The 22768-nt window shown below is 35.5% G+C and overlaps 2 protein-coding genes across 4 annotated transcripts; one reads left to right on the forward strand and one right to left on the reverse strand.

Annotated features, from left to right (window-relative positions):
* Positions 1–8930: 8930 nt before the first annotated feature.
* Positions 8931–10307, forward strand: LOC120213564 (cinnamoyl-CoA reductase-like SNL6). 2 transcript variants are annotated; one of them, XM_039211668.1, is made up of 5 exons: positions 8931–9138; positions 9224–9384; positions 9472–9663; positions 9752–10089; positions 10170–10307. In XM_039211668.1, exons 1-5 carry the CDS (start codon positions 8997–8999, stop codon positions 10261–10263), a joined length of 927 nt encoding a protein of 308 aa, XP_039067599.1. In that variant the 5' UTR covers positions 8931–8996; the 3' UTR covers positions 10264–10307. The 2 variants fall into 2 exon arrangements, with proteins under 2 accessions (XP_039067599.1, XP_039067600.1); XM_039211669.1 differs by having other exon boundaries at positions 8931–9135.
* A 1292-nt stretch (positions 10308–11599) lies between these two features.
* LOC120213563 lies at positions 11600–22530 on the reverse strand. Of its 2 annotated transcripts, XM_039211667.1 has the most exons (8): positions 22507–22528; positions 22334–22474; positions 21611–21712; positions 21223–21334; positions 13111–13226; positions 12844–13029; positions 12278–12423; positions 11600–11798 (listed from the first exon to the last, which is right to left on the reverse strand). In XM_039211667.1, the coding sequence occupies exons 2-8, from the start codon at positions 22456–22458 to the stop codon at positions 11617–11619; spliced, it is 969 nt and encodes a 322-aa protein (XP_039067598.1). In that variant the 5' UTR covers positions 22459–22474; positions 22507–22528; the 3' UTR covers positions 11600–11616. The 2 variants fall into 2 exon arrangements, with proteins under 2 accessions (XP_039067598.1, XP_039067597.1); XM_039211666.1 differs by having other exon boundaries at positions 22334–22530.
* Between the last annotated feature and the right edge of the window lie 238 nt (positions 22531–22768).

Raw genomic sequence — 22768 nt, forward strand, 5'->3', positions numbered from 1 at the left:
TCTGGATAATACCCTTTGGGCTAAGACCGCAGTTGATTTTTATCTACATGAGCGGATTCAAGGGTGTTACACTGACATATACAAACTCAACGATGATATGCATTTGTTGATTGAACGATCTTGGTGGGGTGTATTATTAGGGGTTGAAGACAACGGCTATTTCGATGGGGGGGTAAGTCTTATATTTCTTATATTTCAGTTTGATTAATTTTTTTTAAAATTTATGTAATTCACTAATATATGTCTTTTTTTGTAAAAAAAACATATTGATGCATGGGTGACACGTCTTCTAATTGTAAGGAAATTGAAGAAAAATATTAAAAAAACGTGATATACAATTATGCCGACGTCTTTTCACGTAGTTCACTTGAAGAATCAACGACATGAATCATATGTGTTGGCTAATGGACAAGCTAAACTTTATCCTGCATGGTGGGAGGTCGATAAGGTTAGTATATTTGTTTAAATATTTTAAAGGTGTTCATAAATAAGTGCGCAATTTGAATTATTACATTTTGATGCAGGTGTTTATCCCTGTTTTGGACCGTACTCATTGGCTTCTCGTCGAGCTTCAGCTCCCATCCCTAAAGACAATAGTATATGACAGCATGATAAATTACATATCATTGTCTGGTTTGAGAGATATTATTAAGGGATGGAGCTCTCATTTGGCTAAATTCTTGGATGCAATTGATTATTGGACTAAGTCTGGAAACAAGAAGCCAAAGAAGTTCAATGTTACAGTTATCAGAGACGAGACCGCGCCACAACAAACGAAGGAAGCCAGAGGGGATTGTGGTCCTCTCGTATGCATGTGCTTGGAGAGTTTGATGACAGGAAGTACACATTTTCTACCTCTCACCGATAGAGATAGAGGTGCAGTAGGCTTGTGGTTTCGACATTTTATGGCTAGAGCGATATATGCGAGACGCTGCCTACCTGCATCCGCGTTATGAAAGTGTCCATAAACAATTTGTAAGTCAAATGCAAGTGTTGTTAAACATATTTACTCTTTTTGGTTTGAAAATGTTTAGTTAAGTAGCTAGAATTCAATAATTTGTTGTTTGTAGGTTTTAGATGTGTAGAAAGTGTTGTTGATTCAATGTTTGGTCTCTGCAGGTTAATCCTGAAGTGAGCTGCGTGAAATGGATGTATGGGTGCAAAAGTTGATTTCATTATTATTTTTTGATTGTTTAATTGATTTGTAAAAGATGATTTGTAAATATTGATTTGTTTAATTGATGTGTACATAATATTTGTGCTTGTTTAATTGATTGAAATGTAATAGTTGATTTGTTGATTTCAATCTGCATTATGTTGAATGCAAAACAGACTATCGCAATGCAGAAATGACTATCGCAACGAGAGAATCGCAATGCGAAATAAAAATCGCAACGAGTGAATCGCAATGCGAAAATGAAAATCGCAACGCGAAACTAATTTCGCGTTGCGATTTTCATTTTCGCATTGCGATTCACTCGTTGCGATTTTCATTTCGTATTGCGATTTTCATTTCGCATTGCGATTCTCTCGTTGCGATAGTCATTTCCGCGTTGCGATAGTCAATTCTGCATTGCGATAGTCATTTCCGTGTTGCGATAGTCATATTCGCGTTGCGATTTCCGCGTTGCGATAGTCAAATGAATGTCTAATAAGTGATAACAATTGAACATATCATAGCAATGTTCAAACTCAAGTTATATACATGCCTAACTGAAAATGTTAAAAGTTCACACATAATATACACATAATACAACGTTTGAATTTAAAAATCACCTAAGTTAACAGTCCCAAAAGGTGAAGCCGGTTGTGATTGGGATTTTGACTAGGATCCATATTTTGGTAGAGGAAAAGATGATTGTGATGGCACTGGTGATCCACATGTCAACCTTGTATGACCACTTTCCTTGCACCGACTACATGTCGATCTCTTCTTCTCTTCACCCTTAGACGGTATGCGATCGTGACTTTTTGGTCGGCCAGGTAGCCTTCTGTCCATGGCTGGTGGCAAAACTGTTTGTAAGTCATCTGTTATGTCCCACTCAGAAGGATGTGGAATAGGGTAGACAATCTCGCCATAAGTCTGTCGATATACTTCTATAGTGTAGCAATCCATAGCGTATGAGCTTGAATCATCTTGGTTTAGATGAAGAGAAACTTTTATAACATGGCCACACGGATAACCAGATGTTTGTCATTTCATACAACTACAAGTCTTTGCATTTAGATCGACAAACCCATTTAAGTTATTATCCAGTACTTCAAACAAAGTGTTTGAACATGGTTCAACTCTCCATAATGTTGACTTCACAACACGTTTCGTTATCTTTTTTTCTGTCCATGGTGTAACACGATGTTCCAATGTTCCTGTAAATTTAAATAAATAATACTTAATAAAATATATGATAAGTTACGAATTTAAAGAAATAATACATGCATGGTTTCTTTTCTTGTAGTACCACTGTTGAATAGAGGCTCGAAAAAACTCCATTAACATAGTAATGGGTAATTTCCGGGAATGACGACTTAGAGCGTTGATTGATTCTGTACTATTAGACGTCATGAAACCATATCTTGCTCCAAGTTGATGTACTCTTGACCATCTTTCAAACCCGACATCTTCTAGTGTTTGAGCACACTGAGGCAAAACACGTCTTAAACAGTTTATATGCTTATTAAAATCCACTTCCCGATAAGCTTTTACAGCCTTCCAGTATGTCCATTTGTGATTTTTTATACCAGCAGACCTTGATTTTAGATTTCTATACAAATGAACACCAAAAAGTCCATGAAAAACATCTGGGAAACACCTTCTAATAGCGTTGTCAATTGAGTTTGCCCTATCGGATATGATTGTCAGATTGCTAATAGGACCTATGCAATCCCTAAGATGTCCCATAAACCATGTCCATGAATCAGAGGTTTCAGATTTGCCAACCCCGTAAGCTATTGGCAGTATCCCATTGTTAGCATCCATGGCTACTGCTAATAAGTTTACTCCAAGGTATCGACCTTTTAAATGTGCTCCATCAACTATAATAACTGGGCGCATGCAATTAATAAACGAACGAATCTACAAAATCATATACACAAGAAATATAATCATTTAAATGTGAAATGCATGTAACTAACAAAAATGAGTCAACAAAATTATATTGATTTACTAACCGCAGCACCAATGGCGATAAACAGCAACTCAAAGCGTCCATCTCTATCTGTTTTGATATGAGTTACCGACCCCAGATTTTTCAGCTTTAAATTGTGACAATAAGCCGGCAGTTGGGCAAACGATGCTTCTGGTGACCCCCTCAATAATTCCAAGGCATAACATTTGGCTCTCCAAGCTTGAGAATATGAGATACTAATCTTGAACCGAGCATTCATGGCAGTCATAATTTCATGTCCCCGATATACCCTACCATTCAAAAACATTAACTCAGCCAGAAAATCACCCAACACCTTTTTGTTTGCCTGTCTATGGTGAGGAAAAACTTGGGTTCTTGAACATGTATGTTTATCAATAAAAGTCCTAACTTGAAACATTTCGCAATCTTTTATCCTCTTTGCAATCATACGCCACATACAGTTTTTGTCAATCATACACCTTGTTTCAAAACGATCTTTGCTTGATTTGTTAACTTTTAATTGATAGCCATCTTCCACACATTCGTATACAAAGCTATCTTCAAGTCTTCCTTTGTATCAAAACAATCATCTTTCTTGATACGAATAATTTTTGTGTAACAATCAACTGCTATCTTTACCAACTCTTCTTCCGGTATCTGAAGTAATTCTGGCATATTTCAGTTATACTCCCGTGGCATTTTCTTCGGGGACTTTTCTTTGGGGATTTCTTCTTCTTCTTTTTCTTCTTCAGTGTTATATGAATTACAGAATGGATGTTCAACATGTTCATTTACAGTCGTAACTTCCTTCTCATTATCATCAACAACATCTTCCTTGGCAACGGCTGTTTCATCATCAAAATTTGGGTATTGACCAATATCAAAATCATTACACGCAGGGTATGTTTCTTCTTCTGAAAAATCATCAAAATCCGAGTATTGACCAAGATCAAAGTCCGGGTATTGACCAAGATAAAATTTCGAATACTGACTAGTACTCACAATTTTTCTATTGGCTATTCATCGTCTAACTGGTCAATACGAAAACCGGAATTTGGTGCTGAAAGTTGATTGGGATTTGGATTAGGGAAAGGTTGTGGGTTTTGAGATTGTGTTTGGTATTGGAAATGTGGTGAAACAATATTTGTTTGGTGATGAAATTGTGGTGGAACCATTAAATTTTGAGCACCATAAACTGGGGTTGAAAAACTTAGTTGATTACTACCCGCTACTGACCCAACTTCACTACTTCTAGGTTAAACAACATACAATGTAACATCATCACTTGAAACACTAATGTAAGCAATGAATCGTTCAACATCTTCATTGTCGATTAACAAATAAAGTTTACCATTTCTCTGATAAGATAGCCTAAGTCCACTTAGGGGCTCTAAATTCAATTTATTTGCAACACGTAACATTAGAGTTTCATAAGTTAACTTTTTTAATGACAGTTTTAGTTGAAGATTCATGGGTAAAGGCATATATTGTAAAACACCATGAACATTCTCCCATGACCCTCCAAAACACAAATCTATCCAAACATGATCAACATTAGATGATTTCATTATTGTAAAATAATTTACTAAACAAATGAGCTGCGAAACTAAAACCTGTTGCCGGATGGAGAAGGATGTCGTTGGATATAGGAACGGATATCGCCGGAGAGAGTGATAGATGGAGATGGAATGAGCTGCGATTTAGGGATTTAGGTTATGAGTTGTTGCTGCTGCGTAGTTATATACCCAAAATATTTGTGTTGCGAAATTAAAACCTGTTGCGAATTCAGAAATCGAGTTGCGAATTTGAAATTCAGTATTGCGATAGTTAGAATCTCGTTGCGATTTATAGATTCGCGTTGCGATTTACGTAATCGCGTTGCGATTTACGTATTCGCGTTGCGATTTACGTAATCGCGTTGCGATTTACGTATTCGCGTTGCGATTTACGTATTCGCGTTGCGAATTACGTAATCGCGTTGCGATTTACGTAATCGCGTTGCGATTTACGTATTCGCGTTGCGATTTACGTAATCGCGTTGCGAATTAGGAAAATCGCAACGCGAATTTGAGAAATCGCAATGCGATAGTTAGAATCGCGTTGCGAATCTGGAAACTGATTTGCGATACCGGAGATTGCGTTGCGAATTATCGATCGCATTGCGATTTAGTTGGTCATTTTGGTAAATCCAAAAAAAAGTTGGTTAAAATCGTATATTATAAGGCATTTTTGGTCACTGAGGTTATTTTCTCTACTTTGAAAATAATAAATACTAAAATAATTATTTTTATTAATATTGAGAGTTCATTTTTACATTATTCGTTTTGATTTTTATTCTTCATTGTTTGGGTTTCTGTTGAGCCCCATTCTTGTGAGTTTGTACTTGCTCTCGTTGAATTTATTTTCATGTGAATAAATGAATTTTTATTTGTTCAAAAAATTAACACACACGCACGTAAATCTCGAAAAAGAAGAAAAAGGAAAAAGCTAAGAGGAGACGGTTGTGTGTGATAAAAAACTTTTTCAAGTCATAAATGATGGTCTTAGGTCTTAGCTTGCATTTGGTCCCCACAGCTTGCAGTATGTGAACCATTGTTTTGAAACCGGATCAGATCGGTCGGTTCAACCAGTTCAATCGAGAATCGTTGTCTAGTTCGGTTCAAATTAAACCGGTTAAACCGTTATTAGTGAATCGGTCGGAACCGTTGAACCGTTCGAATCGGACCAGCTGAAAACCGGAAAAAACTGGGAAAAACCGAGAAAAACCGGAAAAAACCGCCAATTTTGTGTTTTTTAAAAAAATTAAATCAAACGACGTCGTTTGTTAAACGAGCCAAGTCGAACTCGAGTATTGCTGAGCTCGACTCAAACTTTAAAAGTAAGCTCAACTCGACTCAAACTCGCGAACTAAAAATTATCAAGTTCAACTCGAACTCGAAATATAATATTGAAACTTGAACTCAAAAAGGCTTGAACTCAAAAAAAATTAGAAACTCGATTGAAGCCTAAAATTTGAGCTTGATTGAAGTGAAAGAATAATTCACTCTATGCTCACCAAAAGACTCCATGATTTTGAATGTCAAATTACCTCTATTATTTATAGAAGTTAGTTGGGATGCTCTTCTATGTTTCTTAGCCATGTGGATTGTTTTGTTATCATATTTGTACTCTTTAGACTTTGGGGATGTTCTTCTATGTTTCTTAGCCATGTGAGATTATTTTAAAAAAAAAATTAAACCAAACAATATCATTTTGTTACGATTGTTTTAGCCCCAAATTTATTTTTTAATTATAGTTATATAATTATATTTATTATTTAATATATTTTATCTTAAATATTATGTTGTAGTTAATTTGAATCATTTTTGTTTCACTTGATTTTATAGTTTTTAACTTATATATGTTATGACTTGCTTTGAATATGACTTGTGATATACAAAATTATTTTTTATTAAATATTTTTGGTATTTTTATTTAATTTTTTAAATAATTATGACGTCGTCCGGTTCTTCCGACCGGTCGGACCAGTTCGACCGGTTGAACCAGTGAACCGATAGCATGACCGATTCGCTAACCGGTCCGGTTCTAAAAACCATGATGTGAACTATCCGCTCATCTGTCAAATAATAATAATAATAATATACCTCCATCATTTAAATAAGGGTAAAGTACACAAATAATACCTCAACTATATGTATTGTTTTATTGAGTTTCTTAATTATTAAAAGTTACAAAATGATCCCTCAATTATAAGGTGTTACTTTAAACCCTCAACTATTAAAAGTTACAAAATAGCCACCCACTTATTTATATGTTCCAAACTAGTCATTTTCATTAAATAAGTTGAGGACAGTCCATTAACCTGTTGACTGATATATGATAGTCATTCAAGATTTTGAGAACATATTTTATCATATCATAGTCAACAGATTAACATTTAGCTCAAATTGTCGTCAATTTTTTTAACAGAAAAGGACGAGTTTGAAACATATGAATAGTTGGGTGATCATTTTATAACTATTAGTAGTCGAGAGACTCAACAAAGCATTGTCCTATAGTCAATGGGCCATTTCATAATTTTTAATAGTCGATGACTCAATAAAGCATCATTTTTGTACTTTACCCTTAAATTAACTGATATATAATATTATTATAATTTAATTAAAAATTTAAACGTTAAATATCTATTAAAAATTATCATTTTCATAATCTTATCTAATTTAACAAAATTAATCACAGATTTCGTTGGTCAAATAACACAGGCGGAAAAAAAATTAGAGAAATGTAAGTGTTGGAAAATTAAGTTGAAATCTAAACTATTTACTACAGTATGTTTGAAATACGTCGTGTGAGAATGGTGAGTTCTATATACATAATTAAAATTCATCATGTAAACATAATAAGTTTCATAAAAGTTTTATCCAGTCTACATGACGAGTTATTTTTATGAAACTCAATGCGTAAACATAACGAATTCCACGTATACTATATAACAAATAGCCTAAATCTCTAAATAAATTTTCAACACTTCCATTATCAAATTATTTTTCCCACCCATAATATTTCTAAATTGTAACGATCAATCACTACTAAAATCATTAAACGAATAAACACAAAATTAATGATTTATGGAAAAGACAATAATTGTATTATCTATTACTGATTAAACCATTATCAAAGCCCATGAATGGTTGCACTAAAACTTTGAGAAAAATCTTTTATAAATTTTAGGATAAATTACACGTTCAGTATCTCAACTATTACTTTATTATATTTTAGGCACCTAACTATATACTTTTTCAAAATCATACCGAATATTATATTTTTGTTTCATTTTGGTCACGCTCAATTATAAAATAACAAAACTATTGACGTAACATTTTTATCTTTTCTAATGATGATGTGGTATTATCTTATAATGACACTCTAGCATCACCATTAATTTTTTAATGGCGAGTGAAAAGAAATGAAATCAAAACAAAACGTTAGGTATTATTTTGAAATAAAAAATAGTTGGGTGACCAAAATGGAACAAAAGTGATAGTTGGGGTACTAAACGTGTAACTTACTCTAAAGTTTATATAAAAATTAGGGTAAAGTACACAAATGTTCATCCGATTATATGATACTTCTTTGTTAAGCCCATCGACTATTAAAATTTACAAAATAGTCTCTCGACTATAAGATGTTACTTTGTTGAGTGCCCCAATTATTAAAAGTTACAAAATGATCACTCGACTATCCATATATTTCAAACTTGTCATTTTCCATTAAAAATTTGACAGCAGTCTGAGCTGGACATTAACCTGCTAACTAAGATATGATAAAATTTGATCTCATAATCTCAAACGACTATCATAACTTTTCAACATATTAATGTCAAGCTCAGAATACTGTTAACTTGTTAACGGAAAATAACGAGTTTGGAATATAATGAATAGTCGGGCGATCATTTTGTAATTTTTAATAGTCGAGGGACTCAACAAAGCAACGTCCAATAGTTGAAGGATCATTTGTGTACTTACCCTAAAAGTTATTAAAAAATAAATCTAATACTAAATTAAAAAAATATTTACACTAATTCTCTAAATTCAGTTCCGACTTCATCAATAATCTCAACTCCTCTCCTTTTGATTACATGAAGACAAGTGTACCCAATTCCATGCATTTGCATATTGCGTAATATGGTTCTGTTATAGAAGCTAACTACCACCCCTCCAACTATCTCTAATTAACCCCAACCTAACTTCCATCTACTTTCTCCTCCTCAAAATAAATACCCTTCACCCTCTTCTCCTACAGTTCCATATCATTTTCTTCATCTTCTTCGATTCTTCTTGGCTAATATTATCAGTTCTATATCATTTAAACATGGCAAGCTCGGCGAATGATCGGAACTCGAGGACCGTTTGTGTAATGGATGCCTCCGGCCACCTCGGCTCCGCCCTTGTCCACTTGCTCTTACATAGAGGATACACCGTCAATGCAGCACTTCAACCCCATGGTCATGATGGTAATTAGCTACCTTCTCCTTTATCCCCTTTGTTTATTCGATTTTGTTTATGCATTTTAACATGTTTTTTGTTGGTAATATGCAGGTGAATTCCAATCAGTTGAGCAGCTTCTCCCTTGTAATAATGAAAAATTAAGGATATTTGATGCAGACCCTTTTGATTATCATAGCATCACGAATGCATTGAAAGGATGTTGTGGCTTATTTTATTGCTTTGAGCCTCCTTCTGATCATTCTACCTATGATGTATGTTTCTTTGTGGTTTATTTCCCTATTAGATAGGTTCATCGCATGTGGCAGAAGAATCATGCATGTGGAACTTGCTTGGTGCAGGAATTCATGGCGGAAATTGAGGTGAGAGCTGCACACAATGTGTTGGAAGCATGTGCTCAAACAGATACAATGGAGAAAGTGGTGTTCACATCCTCCGTGACCGCTGTCGTATGGAACGAAGGTCGGTACACGGCGTCGTCCGACCTCGACGAAAAGAACTGGACCAACATCGATTTTTGCAAGAAGTTCAAGGTAAGCTAAATAATCTTTTATCTTCCCATTTGAAACCAGATTTAGTTTCTTGGGAAAAAATTGATCCTTGGACTCGAATTCGGAGCAGTTATGGCATGCACTATCGAAAACTCTAGCCGAGAAGTCGGCTTGGGCACTGGCGATGGACCGAGGCATAAACATGGTGACCATTAATGGAGGATTGTTGATGAATCCCGACCTAAACATCACCAACCCTTATCTAAAAGGAGCAGCTGAGATGTATGAAGATGGGGTATTCGTTACAGTGGATCTGAGGTTCATTGCCGATGCTCACATTTGCGTGTTCGAAGACATCTCGTCCTACGGCCGATATCTATGCTTCAACCATGTGATCAACTGCAGCCATGATGCTGATAAACTTGCTCAGATGCTATTACCTTCCTCTGATTCTTCACCTCCTCAAAGGTTAGCAATTACCTTCTGGTTTCATATGGATAGGTTGAATTAATGATTGTGATTGATTTATATCTACTTTGTGGCTGCAGTTGGGAGAAAACAAGAGTCTATCAACAAAGAATAAGCAATAGGAAGTTGAACAATTTGATGGAATTTGAGAATGAACAAGTTTTGAGCAATTGAGATTAGGATTGCTGTTATGTTATTATTATTATTTTTAGATGTTTTCACTGTTATGTTTTGAAGATATATGTATTGAATTCAGTATATTTTTTTTAAAAAAGAAAAGAAGTCTGTGTAAGGTAGGTTATATATTTAGCATCATGTATTCATACCCTCCCAATTATATTCTTTAAAGAAAAGGGAATGACAACGATTTTTTTAAAGAAGTTTGCTTAGTCTCAAGGCTTGTCGTTGTTTTTTTTCCTTGTAGTTTCTATGGTTTCGTCATAATTAATTTGGATCGACTCGGATCACACATCTAACTTTGAGTAAGAATTTTCTACATACACAAAGACTCGAACTCGAGATCTGTTTAAGCATATCAAGCTGCTTATCATTTGAACCAACCAATTCCCAAGTCTTTCTGGCTAATTCGAACCTACACAAGTCACACATTTGGTTTTGGTGGGTGTCTCCAGCAGAAATTTTCTACGTACACAGAAACTCGAACTCGAGACCTATTTAAACGATATCAAACTACTTACCACTTGAACCAACCAACATTGGCTGGTCTTTTAAGTCTCAGATTATATTATATATATCTCCAGCTGGGAATATCACGGCAAATTTGATTATAATATATCTTCAAAATTGATTCATTATTTTATACATTGAATCCATTGGCCTGCAAGCATATAATAAGCCTTTGCATCTGTAACCAAATTCTTTAATCAAATTGTCATTCCATTTTGGCTAGTTTGATCTTCTTCTTTTTCTGCACAATGCCAAAAACATCCCAATATTTATCAAAATAATCATTTTAGTCCCTATTCCTCTTTTTGGAACATTTTAATCTCTAACGTTTCATTTTGGAACAAAAATCTTCCTCTATAAATGAAAATTATTAGTTAAAACATGATTAACACTCCAAAATGAGAGTCATTTTTAACCTAAAATGAAACGTTGAGGGATAAAATGTTCTAGAAAAATGAATTAGGAACAAAGTAATTATTCTATCAAATGTTGGAAGTTTTTTTATCCTAAAATAAAATCTTAGGGGCTAAAATGCTCCAAAAAAATAGAATAGTGAGCAAAATAACCATTTTAGTAAACGTTGAAAGCTATTTTTGGTATTATGTTTTTTTTTTTTTTACATTTCACCTATTGACAGGAATAAATTACTGTTGCACATCATAAACAAACTATGGAATCTGCATAAGTATCTAATACTAAGCATTTTCTGGAGAAAAAAATGTAATTTTACATCGACTTTTCATGAGTTGTTCCTCTAACAGCTAGCTTATGAATTTCCAACTATGACATTAACTTAACCAAAGATTATATATGTGTGTTCTTAATTCAAAGGATACATCCTCAGGCACTTAGAGATAGAGACGTGATCGAAGAAATCTTGAATTTGTGGACTTTAGTAGAATTTTGAGGCTGGAATACGACCTCTGTACTCGATCCTACAGTTACTTCCTCCCACTCGGAAGCCGAAGCTCTTGCACTTCGATAATCTCGAGGACAGTACAAAACCTGAAGCTTTGAATGGGCTTCATGAACAAGAAAATCCGAGTATAAGATGATTGCACAAGAATATGGCAATACAGCTAACCATTAGATAATGTCTACACATCAAGTGCAATGCCTATGCCGTAATCTTTATGGTACTCCAATGTCAAGTCTTGTTGGGAAAAGGGGAAAACCAATGACAAGTATCATACAAGCACAGCAAATCATTAATGACGACCATGGAAGAAATTTTTTTTTGAATAGTCTAGGGTGATTACAAGATAGTATATGTCCAGAATCTTTCTTAACCGTTGACGACACGCACACACCCTACAGATGCAGCTGCTCGAACTTAGGACCTCTAGAGAGAACGACACTCCCTTTAACCACTAAGTCCACTTGATGGATTCGACTATGGGAGAATCTTAAAGAGCTTTTAGCCCATAAGAAACAATATATATTTTAAAAGAAGCAAACAAGACTAAAAATTGCAAGATGACAACAAAATTATTAGGATTACCTAATCCAAACATGCTAATCTTCTTTTGGATGATAAGGCGACTAACTTTTGATCTTTTGATAATTCTCAAAGGTAGGATATCCTCTTGCTTCCCTTTAAATTCCAGAAATTCTCCAAGAACATACTTGTTATCTTCAAGCTCCATCCTGCACATATCATGGGAAATCAAGTTTTCTCACGCTTAAATTGCTGATGATGAGAATATAACATTCAAAAGAATCTTAAATCCACTCATATAACAAATAATTTCATCTTCCTATATGACTGCAAAAAAAGAACTCAATTCCTACTTAATCCCTATTGCTTAATTCAAAATTTCTTGAGTTAGATATTCTTTGCATTATCATTTTATTTACTAGTGTCTGAAAGATGGAAAATCTTGTAATTAGTTCAGAGAAAACAAAGTGAAATTACATAACAGATTTTAAGTGTCATATGGAAAGGGACATAATCAAAATTATAGACCGAAAATGACATGATATGGATAATATATATTGTGTATATATATATAATCCACTATGTGAATGAAGTTATGATCAGAATTACTGGCACATTAAGTTACAAACCTGTCCCACGTCGGAGCTGTGCTGAGAATAAAGTTAAGATGTTCATGAAAAGATTCCTGCATCTCCTTCTTCCCACCACGAAAGGCACTTTTAATCCATCCAGGAAACATGCTTTTCGGTTCTGGTTTTAATTGCACCCAATGGTCATAAGTGATAACCTCGGATGGAAATTTTTTATAAAAGGTACTGCAAATGAAATCTATTTAGTACATAGTCTTATAAGGATTTTCCTATTAAAAGGAAGGGGGATAGTTATTCAGTAAATACCGGAATTTTGGATTCGGAATTACAACTTTGTACGAAAAATATCCTTCTGGTACAGTAACTCCCCTTTGTTCAATATATGATTCAAGTACTGAAGCTTGTTCTTTAGCCTTTGAAACCTGAAACAACAGATAGTTTATAATTATCTTCACTTCCCTCAAAAGTTAGAATGCTTTTCTATTGGCAAAAAATAAAAAGAGAATTTTTTTTCTCATCAGTAGCAGTAGAAAAGTTTGGCACTCGTATTAAGGCTTTGCTTGAACCTATGAGACAACAAATATACAGTCATAAATGCTAAAACCCAACTTGTAACTGAAAATTAAGTTTTGGAAAACCAGAACAGAGGTGAAAGTTGAAACTGATCAAACTTCCAATTGTGCTCCAACAGGTTGAACTGGCCGGTTCAAATATAGTTTTTTCTTTAATAGTAGTAAATATTGAATATTGTTTTTCTTTATACACTTAAGTTTACCAGGATGCCATTCGAGATCACTAGAACTAATGGTGTAGCACTACCAAAAAGACCACATAGCTGTTGGCCATATTGAATATTGTTAATTATTAACAAATATATGTAACATTGTACATAATAAAACATCAAGTAATTACTATCGCTTGATGGTGCTTGTCAATGAAAGACGTCTAATAACATGAAGAGTGAGAACTCAGAAAATAAATGCAGCTAATGCACACCATGACACTGAGAATATAACCCATCTAGAAAAGATTTTATTGGCAACAAACAGTCACACTCCTCACTATAAGTATGTGAACATGTTAGGACTGTAAATAAAAAGAACATTCGACTAATTGGAGGATATTGCATCTGGTAAAAAAAACATGAGTGAGAGAGTCAAAAACGTAGAGAGAGAAATAGTGTTAGGACATTCTTCCGTTGGGGAGAGTTGGACGATTTTCGTTGATAATCTTAGTAAGAGGGTTTCAAGAGGAAAGTTAAGGGAAATATTTCATCATTATGGTCAAGTTGTGAGGATTTTCATTCCAAAGTTTACTATGAAGCCAAAGTATACAAGTTCTACCTTCGCGTTTGTTCAGTTTGCAAGTGAGGAAGGGAGAAGGAGGGCTATACAATCTGTAGATGGAACTTGGATTGACGGGAAAAGGGTTACAGTAGGGATAGAAAAATATCGAAAAAGTCGGGATGGAGAAGATTTTGAAGGTAGGACTAAGAGGATCGGTTCAAAGGCAAAAAGGGTGGAGAAAACAAAAGGACAAAATAATGCTGGATCTTTGGGTAATTTGAGGGATAGTAGATCATACAAGGGGGTGGTGGAAACGATTAATAGAAAGGAGAGTGAAAATGTTACTGAGGGAGTTAGAGACAGAACAATGAAAGTCTGCAAATGGGTTAAGGAATGTTTGGGAGATGCATATTCCTAAGGAGGATTCGGACTGGGTTAAAAGGTCCTTTACAGGGGTAATCAAGCTTCCATTCGAGCAGGATTTTGTTCAGAAAGCTTTGGAGAATGAAGGTTTTCATGTCAAAATAGCGAGATGGGGTTATGCATGGAATGCCTGTGTCGTTACGTTTAATTCGATTGAAGAGTACTCTGGAGTATGGGCACAAAACCAGGAGGATTTGTTTTACTGGTTTGACTGGATGGCTCCATTGATGAATGATGAGGGAGTGCCATTGGCGTTCTGCCTGGTGGGATTGTCGTTATTGTGCTGGAACGGGGAGTTTCTGGAGAAACTTGTTCAGAAATGGGGGAAAGTCATTTGCATTAAAGAATCCTCAAAAAACAGGTCAGACCTATCGTTGGCGAGAGTTTTGATAAGGGTGGCGAGTCCATTTGACGTCCCGGAATCGGTCACAGTAGGGTCTTACGACAGATCATACAAAGTCAAAGTCATCTTGGGTTCAAAATCGGATTATTTCTCCGGGGAGAAGGTTGGTGAAATTTCAAAATTTGGGTACAGTGATAATGATTTTTTCGAGGAAGAGAGAAGCCGCCGACAGTCACTGGAGGAAGTTGACAATCACAAGAAATCTGAGGGCTCTAGGTAAAAGGTAGATGGGTGGCTTGATCAGGGTCAGAGTAGTTGGCTGAAAGAGGGGGACGAGGAGCAGTTTATTCCAAAAAAGTCAAATAATGATACCTGTAATTTTGGGTTGTCAGATTTTCTTAGAAAAGGAAAATATCATAAAGGGGATCACGTGGGTCTTGGGTTGAGGGAAGAATTGGGCCTTGATGTTCAAGCCCAAGAGGATGATAGTTGGAGTTCAATGTCAAATATGAAGACTTTGTGTCCTTCAGGGTCTGCGTATAATTTAAAGTGGATTGGTGATGGGTCCAAAGGAAGATTTATTCCCCATTTAAACAGGAATTTGAATAAGCCAAGGAATGAAGTGGTAGAGGATGGGGTGGACTTCGACAAGGTGGTCAAGAATGTGGAAGATACAGAGGTGGAAAAGGAAGCTATATCGGTTGAACCAGCTGGAATTCAGCCATTGGAAATTTCTAAGGGTTTGTTATCAAATGGTCTAAGGAGCTGGAGTCCTTTGGATCATTTGTCTAGAAGTTTGGCTATTAGAACCGTTCCGGTTGGAAGGTGGATTAGAGGAAATTGTAATAGAGTGTACAAAAGAACAAAAGTAAGAAAGGTTTGGTACAACCCGAGCAGAGAAGAAGGGTTGTTGCAATTAGTTGTGTTGATTGACCAAAATGGAAAAGCATCCAACAATATCGCGAACACTCATTCGTTTCCAATTTTAATGGAGGAAGGTAACATTTGTGTTGAGGAGGAAGGTGGTTCTCCTCCAAAAGAAGATGTCGATGAATTCAAGCACTTTGAGAGTGTAGAAGAGGTTCAAGCAGGTTGCTTATATGGAGCAGGGGCAGGGAAACAGAGAAGGAGAAGAAGGGAGAGAGAGGATTTTAATAAGGGAAGCATTGGATGTGGTTAGTTCTCCTACGGCCTACTCTCCTTTCTCGTTGTTTTTGGATGAGGCATTGGCTACGTGGGAAGTTTGTAGGATGCTGGGGATTCCTTCAAAGAGGGAAGAAGGCTTTTTTGGAAAAAGTAGTAAATCTTGAGGAGGGTTTGGGGGATAGTTGGAATTGTTGAAAGTAGCGGACTGGGATTTGGTGCTTCGTGGTTCAGAGGCTTTTGGGTTCTTTTTGTTTTTTTTTATGACAGTTATCAATATTATTTCATGGAACATAAGGGGGTTGGGGGAAAAGGAGAAATCCAGAGCAGTGTCCCGTTTGGTGAAAAAGAATAAGTCGTGCATCTTACTCATCCAAGAAACAAAGCTAGCTAATTGTTCTATGGCTCTTAGGGGAAGGATAGGGGGAATTTTCTTAAGGGAGGAGTTTTCTCATCAACTAATGAGACTGCAGGTGGACTGTTCGTACTGTGGAATGAGAATGAATTTGAAGTTTCCAATAGTCATATAAGTGGCAGATTTATAGCTATATTTGGGAAGTTTAAGACTATGGAAGATGAGTGTGTGATTATAAATGTATATGGTCCGTCCATTGAATCAGAAAAGGAAGAATTCTTCAGGGAGTTGGTGGAGTTTGTTTCTACTCAAACTATTTCAATTTGCATTGGGGGGGATTTCAATTTGTATCTTGATCCGGCAGAGAAGTTGGGAAGGTCTCTAAATTGACATTCTGTGGATATTCTTAGAAATTTCCTGCAGTTAACGAATTTAATTGATCTTCCTTTGGTGGGTGGAAGTTTTACTTGGTGCAACAACAGAGAAGATTCAACTTGGGTCAAACTGGATAGGTTCTTAATTTCTGGAAATTTTCTTACCAGTTTTCGGAGGGTAGTGCAAAGATTGTTACCTAGGTCTCTATCTGATCACAATCCAGTTTCATTGGAGGAATCGTCTGTAGAGTGGGGCCCTAAACCTTTCAGATTTTTTAATTATCTATTAGAGGAAGAAGGTTTTGAGGACTTAGTTAAATCTACTATGGATGGCTTGAGGGAGAGGAACAAAAGAAGTGGCATCTTTAGTATTATACAGGGAACAAAAAAATCAATTAGAATCTGGTCAAGCAGGAAATTTAATGGGATTTCTGAGTCGATTGAAGATTCCAAAAGGAAAATAAATGAGTTGGAATTTAAGGCGCAAGGTAGTAATTTCTCTACTCAGGAATGGGAACAGGTCAAGCGGCATAGATCAGATCTATGGAGGATATATAGGATTGAGGAAAGTATTTGGTTTCAAAAAGCAAGAACAAGATGGATTAAAGACGAGGACAGAAACACAAGATTTTTTCACCTTTGTGCTTTAAATAGAAGTAGAAGAAATGCCATTACTAGCTTGAAGATCAATGGAAGTGTAGTTTCAGATCCTATTTTGATTAAGACTCATATTTCTGAGTTTTTCAAGACCGAGTATAATTCCATTTTGACAATGGAAGTGGAGGATTTGCTTCTGGACTTTTCAAAACTGTCACTGGATCAGGCATCTAAGTTAGAGGAACAGTTTTTAGAACAGGAGATTTGGCAAGCAATTGCTACTTCGGACAACTCTAAATCTCCAGGACCGGATGGGTTCATAATGGGTTTTTTCAAGAAATGTTGGCCTGCATTAAAGGAGCATGTGTTGAAATTTTTTAAAGATTTCTAAATAGGAAATAAGTGGGAGCATGGGGTAAATCACGCTTTTATTACTCTAATTTCGAAGAAATTAAATCCGGAGAATATAGAAGACTTTAGACCAATAAGCCTTGTGGGCAGTTTGTACAAGATTCTATCAAGTCTTATCTAAGAAACTAAGCTGCTGTGTTGGTGATGTCATTAGTCCTTCCCAGTTCGCTTTTATACCGGGGAGACAGTTGTTGGATTGTGCCTTTATTGCTAACGAAGGGATCGATTATTGGAGAAAACAAGGACTACAAGGGGTGGTACTAAAAGTTGACTTTCGTAGAGCCTACGGTTCTGTTGAATGGACTATACTAATCAGAGCAATGAAGGAGATGGGATTTGGTATGAAATGGTGCTCATGGATCTCACAGTGTCTTTCCTCAGCCTCTATTTCGGTTCTTGTAAATGGCTCCCCCTCGGATGAGTTTTCTATGGCTAAAGGGCTTAGACAAGGATGTAGTCTCTCGCCGCTTTTATTTAATATAGTAGGGGAGTTGCTGCATTTGATGCTTTCTACAGCAGTGGATAAAGGTCTGTTCGAAGGTTTTGTTATTGGGAATTCTGAAAATTCATTTTGGTTATCACATCTTCAGTTTGCTGACGATCTCATCATTTTTTGTCAAGCTTCACTTACCCAGATTAAAAACGTAAAAAGAATTTTGAGGATGTTCAGTATAATGGCGGGATTGCATTTAAATTTAGCAAAGTGTAAACTTTTTGGGATTAATGTTGACGAGGTAATCCTATTTGATTGGGCGTTGGAAGTGGGTTGTACAGTTGATCGTTTTCCAACAGAATATCTGGGACTCCCCCTTGGTGCTAGGAATAATTCGGAAGCTTTATGGGAGCCAGTAGTTAAAAATTTAATTCTAAACTAGCTGGGTGGAAAGCTTCTTCTCTTTCTTTGGCTGGTAGGGAAGTCCTATTGAAGTCTGTGTTATCTTCCCTGCCCATTTTCTTCTTATTGTTTTTTAAGATGCCTTGCAAAGTAGGCAAGAAGTTAAATTCTCTAATGGCTAAATTTTTTATGGGGTGACAGCGAGGATAAGAGGAAGATTCACTGGGTTAATTGGAGTTCAGTTTGCAAACCTATGAGCAGTGGTGGCCTTGGTGTTCTTGATTTGAATCTTACGAATCGAGCACTATTGGCGAAATGGGTGTGGAAGTTCGCAAATGAAAAGAATTCCATATGGAAAAGAGTGTTATGTAGCAAGCACAAGATCAGTTGCAACTCTATGTCTATCAGTAAGGTTATTTCACCTACATCTTCTTGGATTTTGAGAAGTATTGGCAACAATTTTTGGAAGAATGATTCGGTGGGTATTTGTCTTAGATCATATTCGAAGCTGCAAGTTGGTAATGGAAAGTCTATTTATTTTGGATTGATCGTGGATGGAAGAGGTTCCTCTAAAAAATCTGTTTCCGAGAATTTATGCATTATCTCCTAACAAATGGGGCAAGGTTGCTGAATTTGGCAATCATGAATCAAATTGTTGGGTGTGGAATATTTGCTAGGAGGAATTTGTCTAATTGGGAATTGGATCAATGGATGGATTTGATGTTGAAATTGAAGGATATAAAAATTTCAGACTCTGTAGAGGATAGTCTCTCGTGGTCAGCTAGTGAGGATGGATTATTCTGGTCAAATCTTGCAGGGATGCGCTCGGGAAGGAAGTTGGGAATAATGATATGTGGTCAAAGGGGGTGTGGTTGGGACTGTCCCCACCAAGGGTTGAAGCTTTTCTTTGGCAGTTAGCTCATCAGAAAATGGCAGTAAAAGTGGAGTTGGTTAACAGAGGAATGTCCCTAGGTGAAGATATCATTTGCCTATTTTGTAAGAAGCATGAGGAATCAATGCAACATTTGTTTATTACGTGTAATGTAGTATGGGAATTATGGAATAAGGTAGTAAGCTTTTGGGATTTATCTGTAGTTTTACCAAAGGACCCTCCTTTACTTATCTCGTGGGGGAATTTGAGGGTGAATTCATTGATTTGGAAGTTTATCCGGGAGTTATTTTTTGGTCTATTTGGAAAGCAAGGAATGAGATTGTGTTTGAAAGATTATCTCTGATAGGCTTTCTTTGTTTTTCATTGTAAGATTTAGGTTATCCAAGTGGTTTAAAGCCAAGTATCCCAAAATTCCTATACAGGAGGATTTGCTCATTGGGGATCCTTCACTTGCAGATGGAAATTTGGTTTCTGAATCGAAGGATCGCTCTGTGCTTTGCTGGCTTCCCCACCTGTTGATTTTTGAAGATGAACGTCGATGGAGCTGTAAGGTTAAGTGACTCGGTTGGAGGTATTGGAGGTATCCTAAGGGATTGGAATAGCTGCACTCTTTTGACTTTTTCAGAGAATATCGGTCAAGTTCCCCACCAGTTGTGAGTTAAAGGCTATTAAAAGAGGCATTGAAATCTTTTTGGCATCACGATGGTTTTCTGTCACTAGGTTGATTGTTGAGAGTGATTGCAAGTCAGCAGTGGAGTGGGTTCACTTTCTGGCTTTGGCACTTGTTTTCTTATTGCCTCTAGTTAAAGAAATTCTATCACTCTTCTCTAAAAAGGTGTTGTTAATTAGGTTGATTCCAAGGGCCTGTAATGGGGAGGCAGATAGTTTAGCAAAGATGGGGATTGGTTGATTGTAATACTACAGTTGCTTGTTATTTTCCTTCTCAGTTAGTAGGTTTTTCAAGTAGGTGGAGTTTTTAAGTTTTATGTCAGGATTTCTGGTGTAATTGTTAAGTTTATGTAATTTTGGTTCAGCAATAAACCGAGGCACTCTTTTCCTCCCTACAATAGTGGATCCTTTCTGCTGGGAAAGGGCTATCTATGAGGAAGGTTTTTAATGAGGCCTTCTATTCCTATAAAAAAAAAGAACATTCGACAAACAATTTGATTTCTACTTGTTTATCAAGCTAAATAAACAAACATGATCCAGATTTTGAGACTTGTTTATTAAACAAACCAAACACAACAAGGCATGTTCAATTCATTTATGTTCATGAACAAGCTCGTTTATGCTAGTTTAAAGCTTGTTTAAGAACTCATTTAAGACTTGTATATTATTTGATTGTTATATAATCAAAGATATTATTGTTTGGTGTTTATTTTATTTATTAATGATATAATTATTAACATTTATGTTTGGATATTTTGTATCATAAATATGCATATTTATGGTTTGCTAGTTGATTATTCATGAACATAATTTTAATTGTTCACAAACATGTTATATCATATCTTCATGGGCATGTTCGTTTAATGTGCACCATGCTCATTTAATTTAAACAAACAAACACAAAAACATATAATTTGAAACAAACAAGTACTAACACAATTTTAAAATTCTTCACTGAATATGAACAAGCTTAAAATAAACAAACAAACATGAATGGAAGCACATTCGTTTAAGCTCAGTTAATTTACAAACCTAAACATGCCATATATATTGAGTTCCTGAAGAAGCAGATATGAACATGGCGACTTACAGGATCAGGATGGCACACAGCCTTGGTACTGCCACCATCACAAGTCCAGCTAAAGTCCTCATTTACAGAAACGAAGCCTGCTAGATTTTTGACAGAAATAACTGCTGCTTCTCTGCACAAATGGATTAAATTTCAAGAACTAAAATTAAAAAAAAAAAGTACCAGAAAATGAGCATCAAGGAGAACTCCAGTGATAACACAATCGTATCTTTGCAACACTAAACAAAGATGAAAATAAGTAAAAGAACTTAAATGACTATAATTCCCATTCTCAATTATATTTTGATCTTTCTATACAATAGATACTAACATTTTCTAAGAGAATGCAATGAAGCTTGAACATTTTCTAAGAAAATGCAATGAAGCTGAAAAAGCATAAACATATTACCCTTTAGTAACAAGAACAATATCTATATTCTGTAGAGAACCAGTGTCAGCATCCGGAATACGAAGCCCCGCGTACACCTTTCCACCATAAAGCTGTTCAAGTCTACAATGAAGTTGCATCAAAAGATGCAGTTAATAAAGATGTGGGAGAATTTGATTATGGCCACATGGATTTACCAAAATACTCTGTTTTAAATTTAAAATTAATGTCAATTTTGATCCCAAATAAGCTAACAAAGTAACCTAATATAATTTGTGATTGGTGCTTCTGCTACTTGATTTTTTTGCTATACCAACAATAAAAGAAAATTTTCCATGTAACAACAATAATTGTTCCCACTCCACATAACAGTAAAATCATGAACTTCATTACTCCAAAGATTTAAAATATTAATTTTAATTGTTCACATTCAAAAGAATTCTCCCGTTTCACTTCAAAACCCGAGAGAAATTTGAAAAAGACAAACAAAAAACAAGTGTAAATTCACAGTTTTTCAACCGGAAAGAAATGAATATACTGGAAAGATCTTTCTAAGAATTCAATTTTCCATGAAACCAAACAAACCATAACAGCCTAATACTTAGTCAATCAAGCTCAGCTCAGTAACAAGCTAAACTAAAATCAATAAAGTTCCACTCTTTTTATTTCAAATTAGAAAATCATGAAAATAACAAGAAAAAGAACGAAATTAGGGGGGAAATGTTGAAATTGTAAAAGTTGTACCTATTAGCGACGGAGAAAATGGCATTGAAATCAGAGGTTTCCAAGTCCAAAACGTCGTCGGAGCAGTAGAAGAAGCGGCGGAACAAGCGGTAAAAGAAATATCCGCAGATGATCTCCACCCACATGGTAAACTGCTTAAATCTAATTTTTGTCGCCGGAAAACGCAAATTAACTTGAAAATGAAGAAGAATTGGAAGTTGGAATAAAACGCCAGAGGTTTTTTCTTCTTTTGGGATTACTTTTATTTTCTTTCGGGTAAACTATATTTAGTATCTAAATTATCATTTTGATTCGTTTTATACCTAAACTTTTAATTTTTTAAAATATACCTAAAGTTTAGCTTATATTTTATTTTAGTACCCGTCGTTAAGTTTTGAAAAAAATTAAAGTTTAGGTACCAAAACACTTTAGGTATAATTATTAAAAAATTAAATT

This window comes from Hibiscus syriacus, unplaced genomic scaffold, assembly GCF_006381635.1.
Source record: "Hibiscus syriacus cultivar Baekdansim isolate YM2019G1 unplaced genomic scaffold, ASM638163v2 tig00110032_pilon, whole genome shotgun sequence".
Lineage (NCBI taxonomy): Eukaryota > Viridiplantae > Streptophyta > Magnoliopsida > Malvales > Malvaceae > Hibiscus > Hibiscus syriacus.

Bases quoted from the DNA above. Each gene is read 5' to 3' on its own strand.
- LOC120213564 (XM_039211668.1), top strand. From the start codon at position 8,997: ATGGCAAGCTCGGCGAATGATCGGAACTCGAGGACCGTTTGTGTAATG. The intron at 9,385-9,471 runs GTATGTTTCTTT...TGCTTGGTGCAG, and splicing joins CTGATCATTCTACCTATGAT to GAATTCATGGCGGAAATTGA. The intron at 10,090-10,169 runs GTTAGCAATTAC...TTGTGGCTGCAG, and splicing joins GATTCTTCACCTCCTCAAAG to TTGGGAGAAAACAAGAGTCT.
- LOC120213563 (XM_039211666.1), bottom strand. From the start codon at position 22,458: ATGTGGGTGGAGATCATCTGCGGATATTTCTTTTACCGCTTGTTCCGC. The intron at 13,227-21,222 runs GTAAGTCGCCAT...CTGTTGTTTCAG, and splicing joins CTGTGTGCCATCCTGATCCT to GTTTCAAAGGCTAAAGAACA. The intron at 12,424-12,843 runs GTTTGTAACTTA...TGATATGTGCAG, and splicing joins ACAGCTCCGACGTGGGACAG to GATGGAGCTTGAAGATAACA.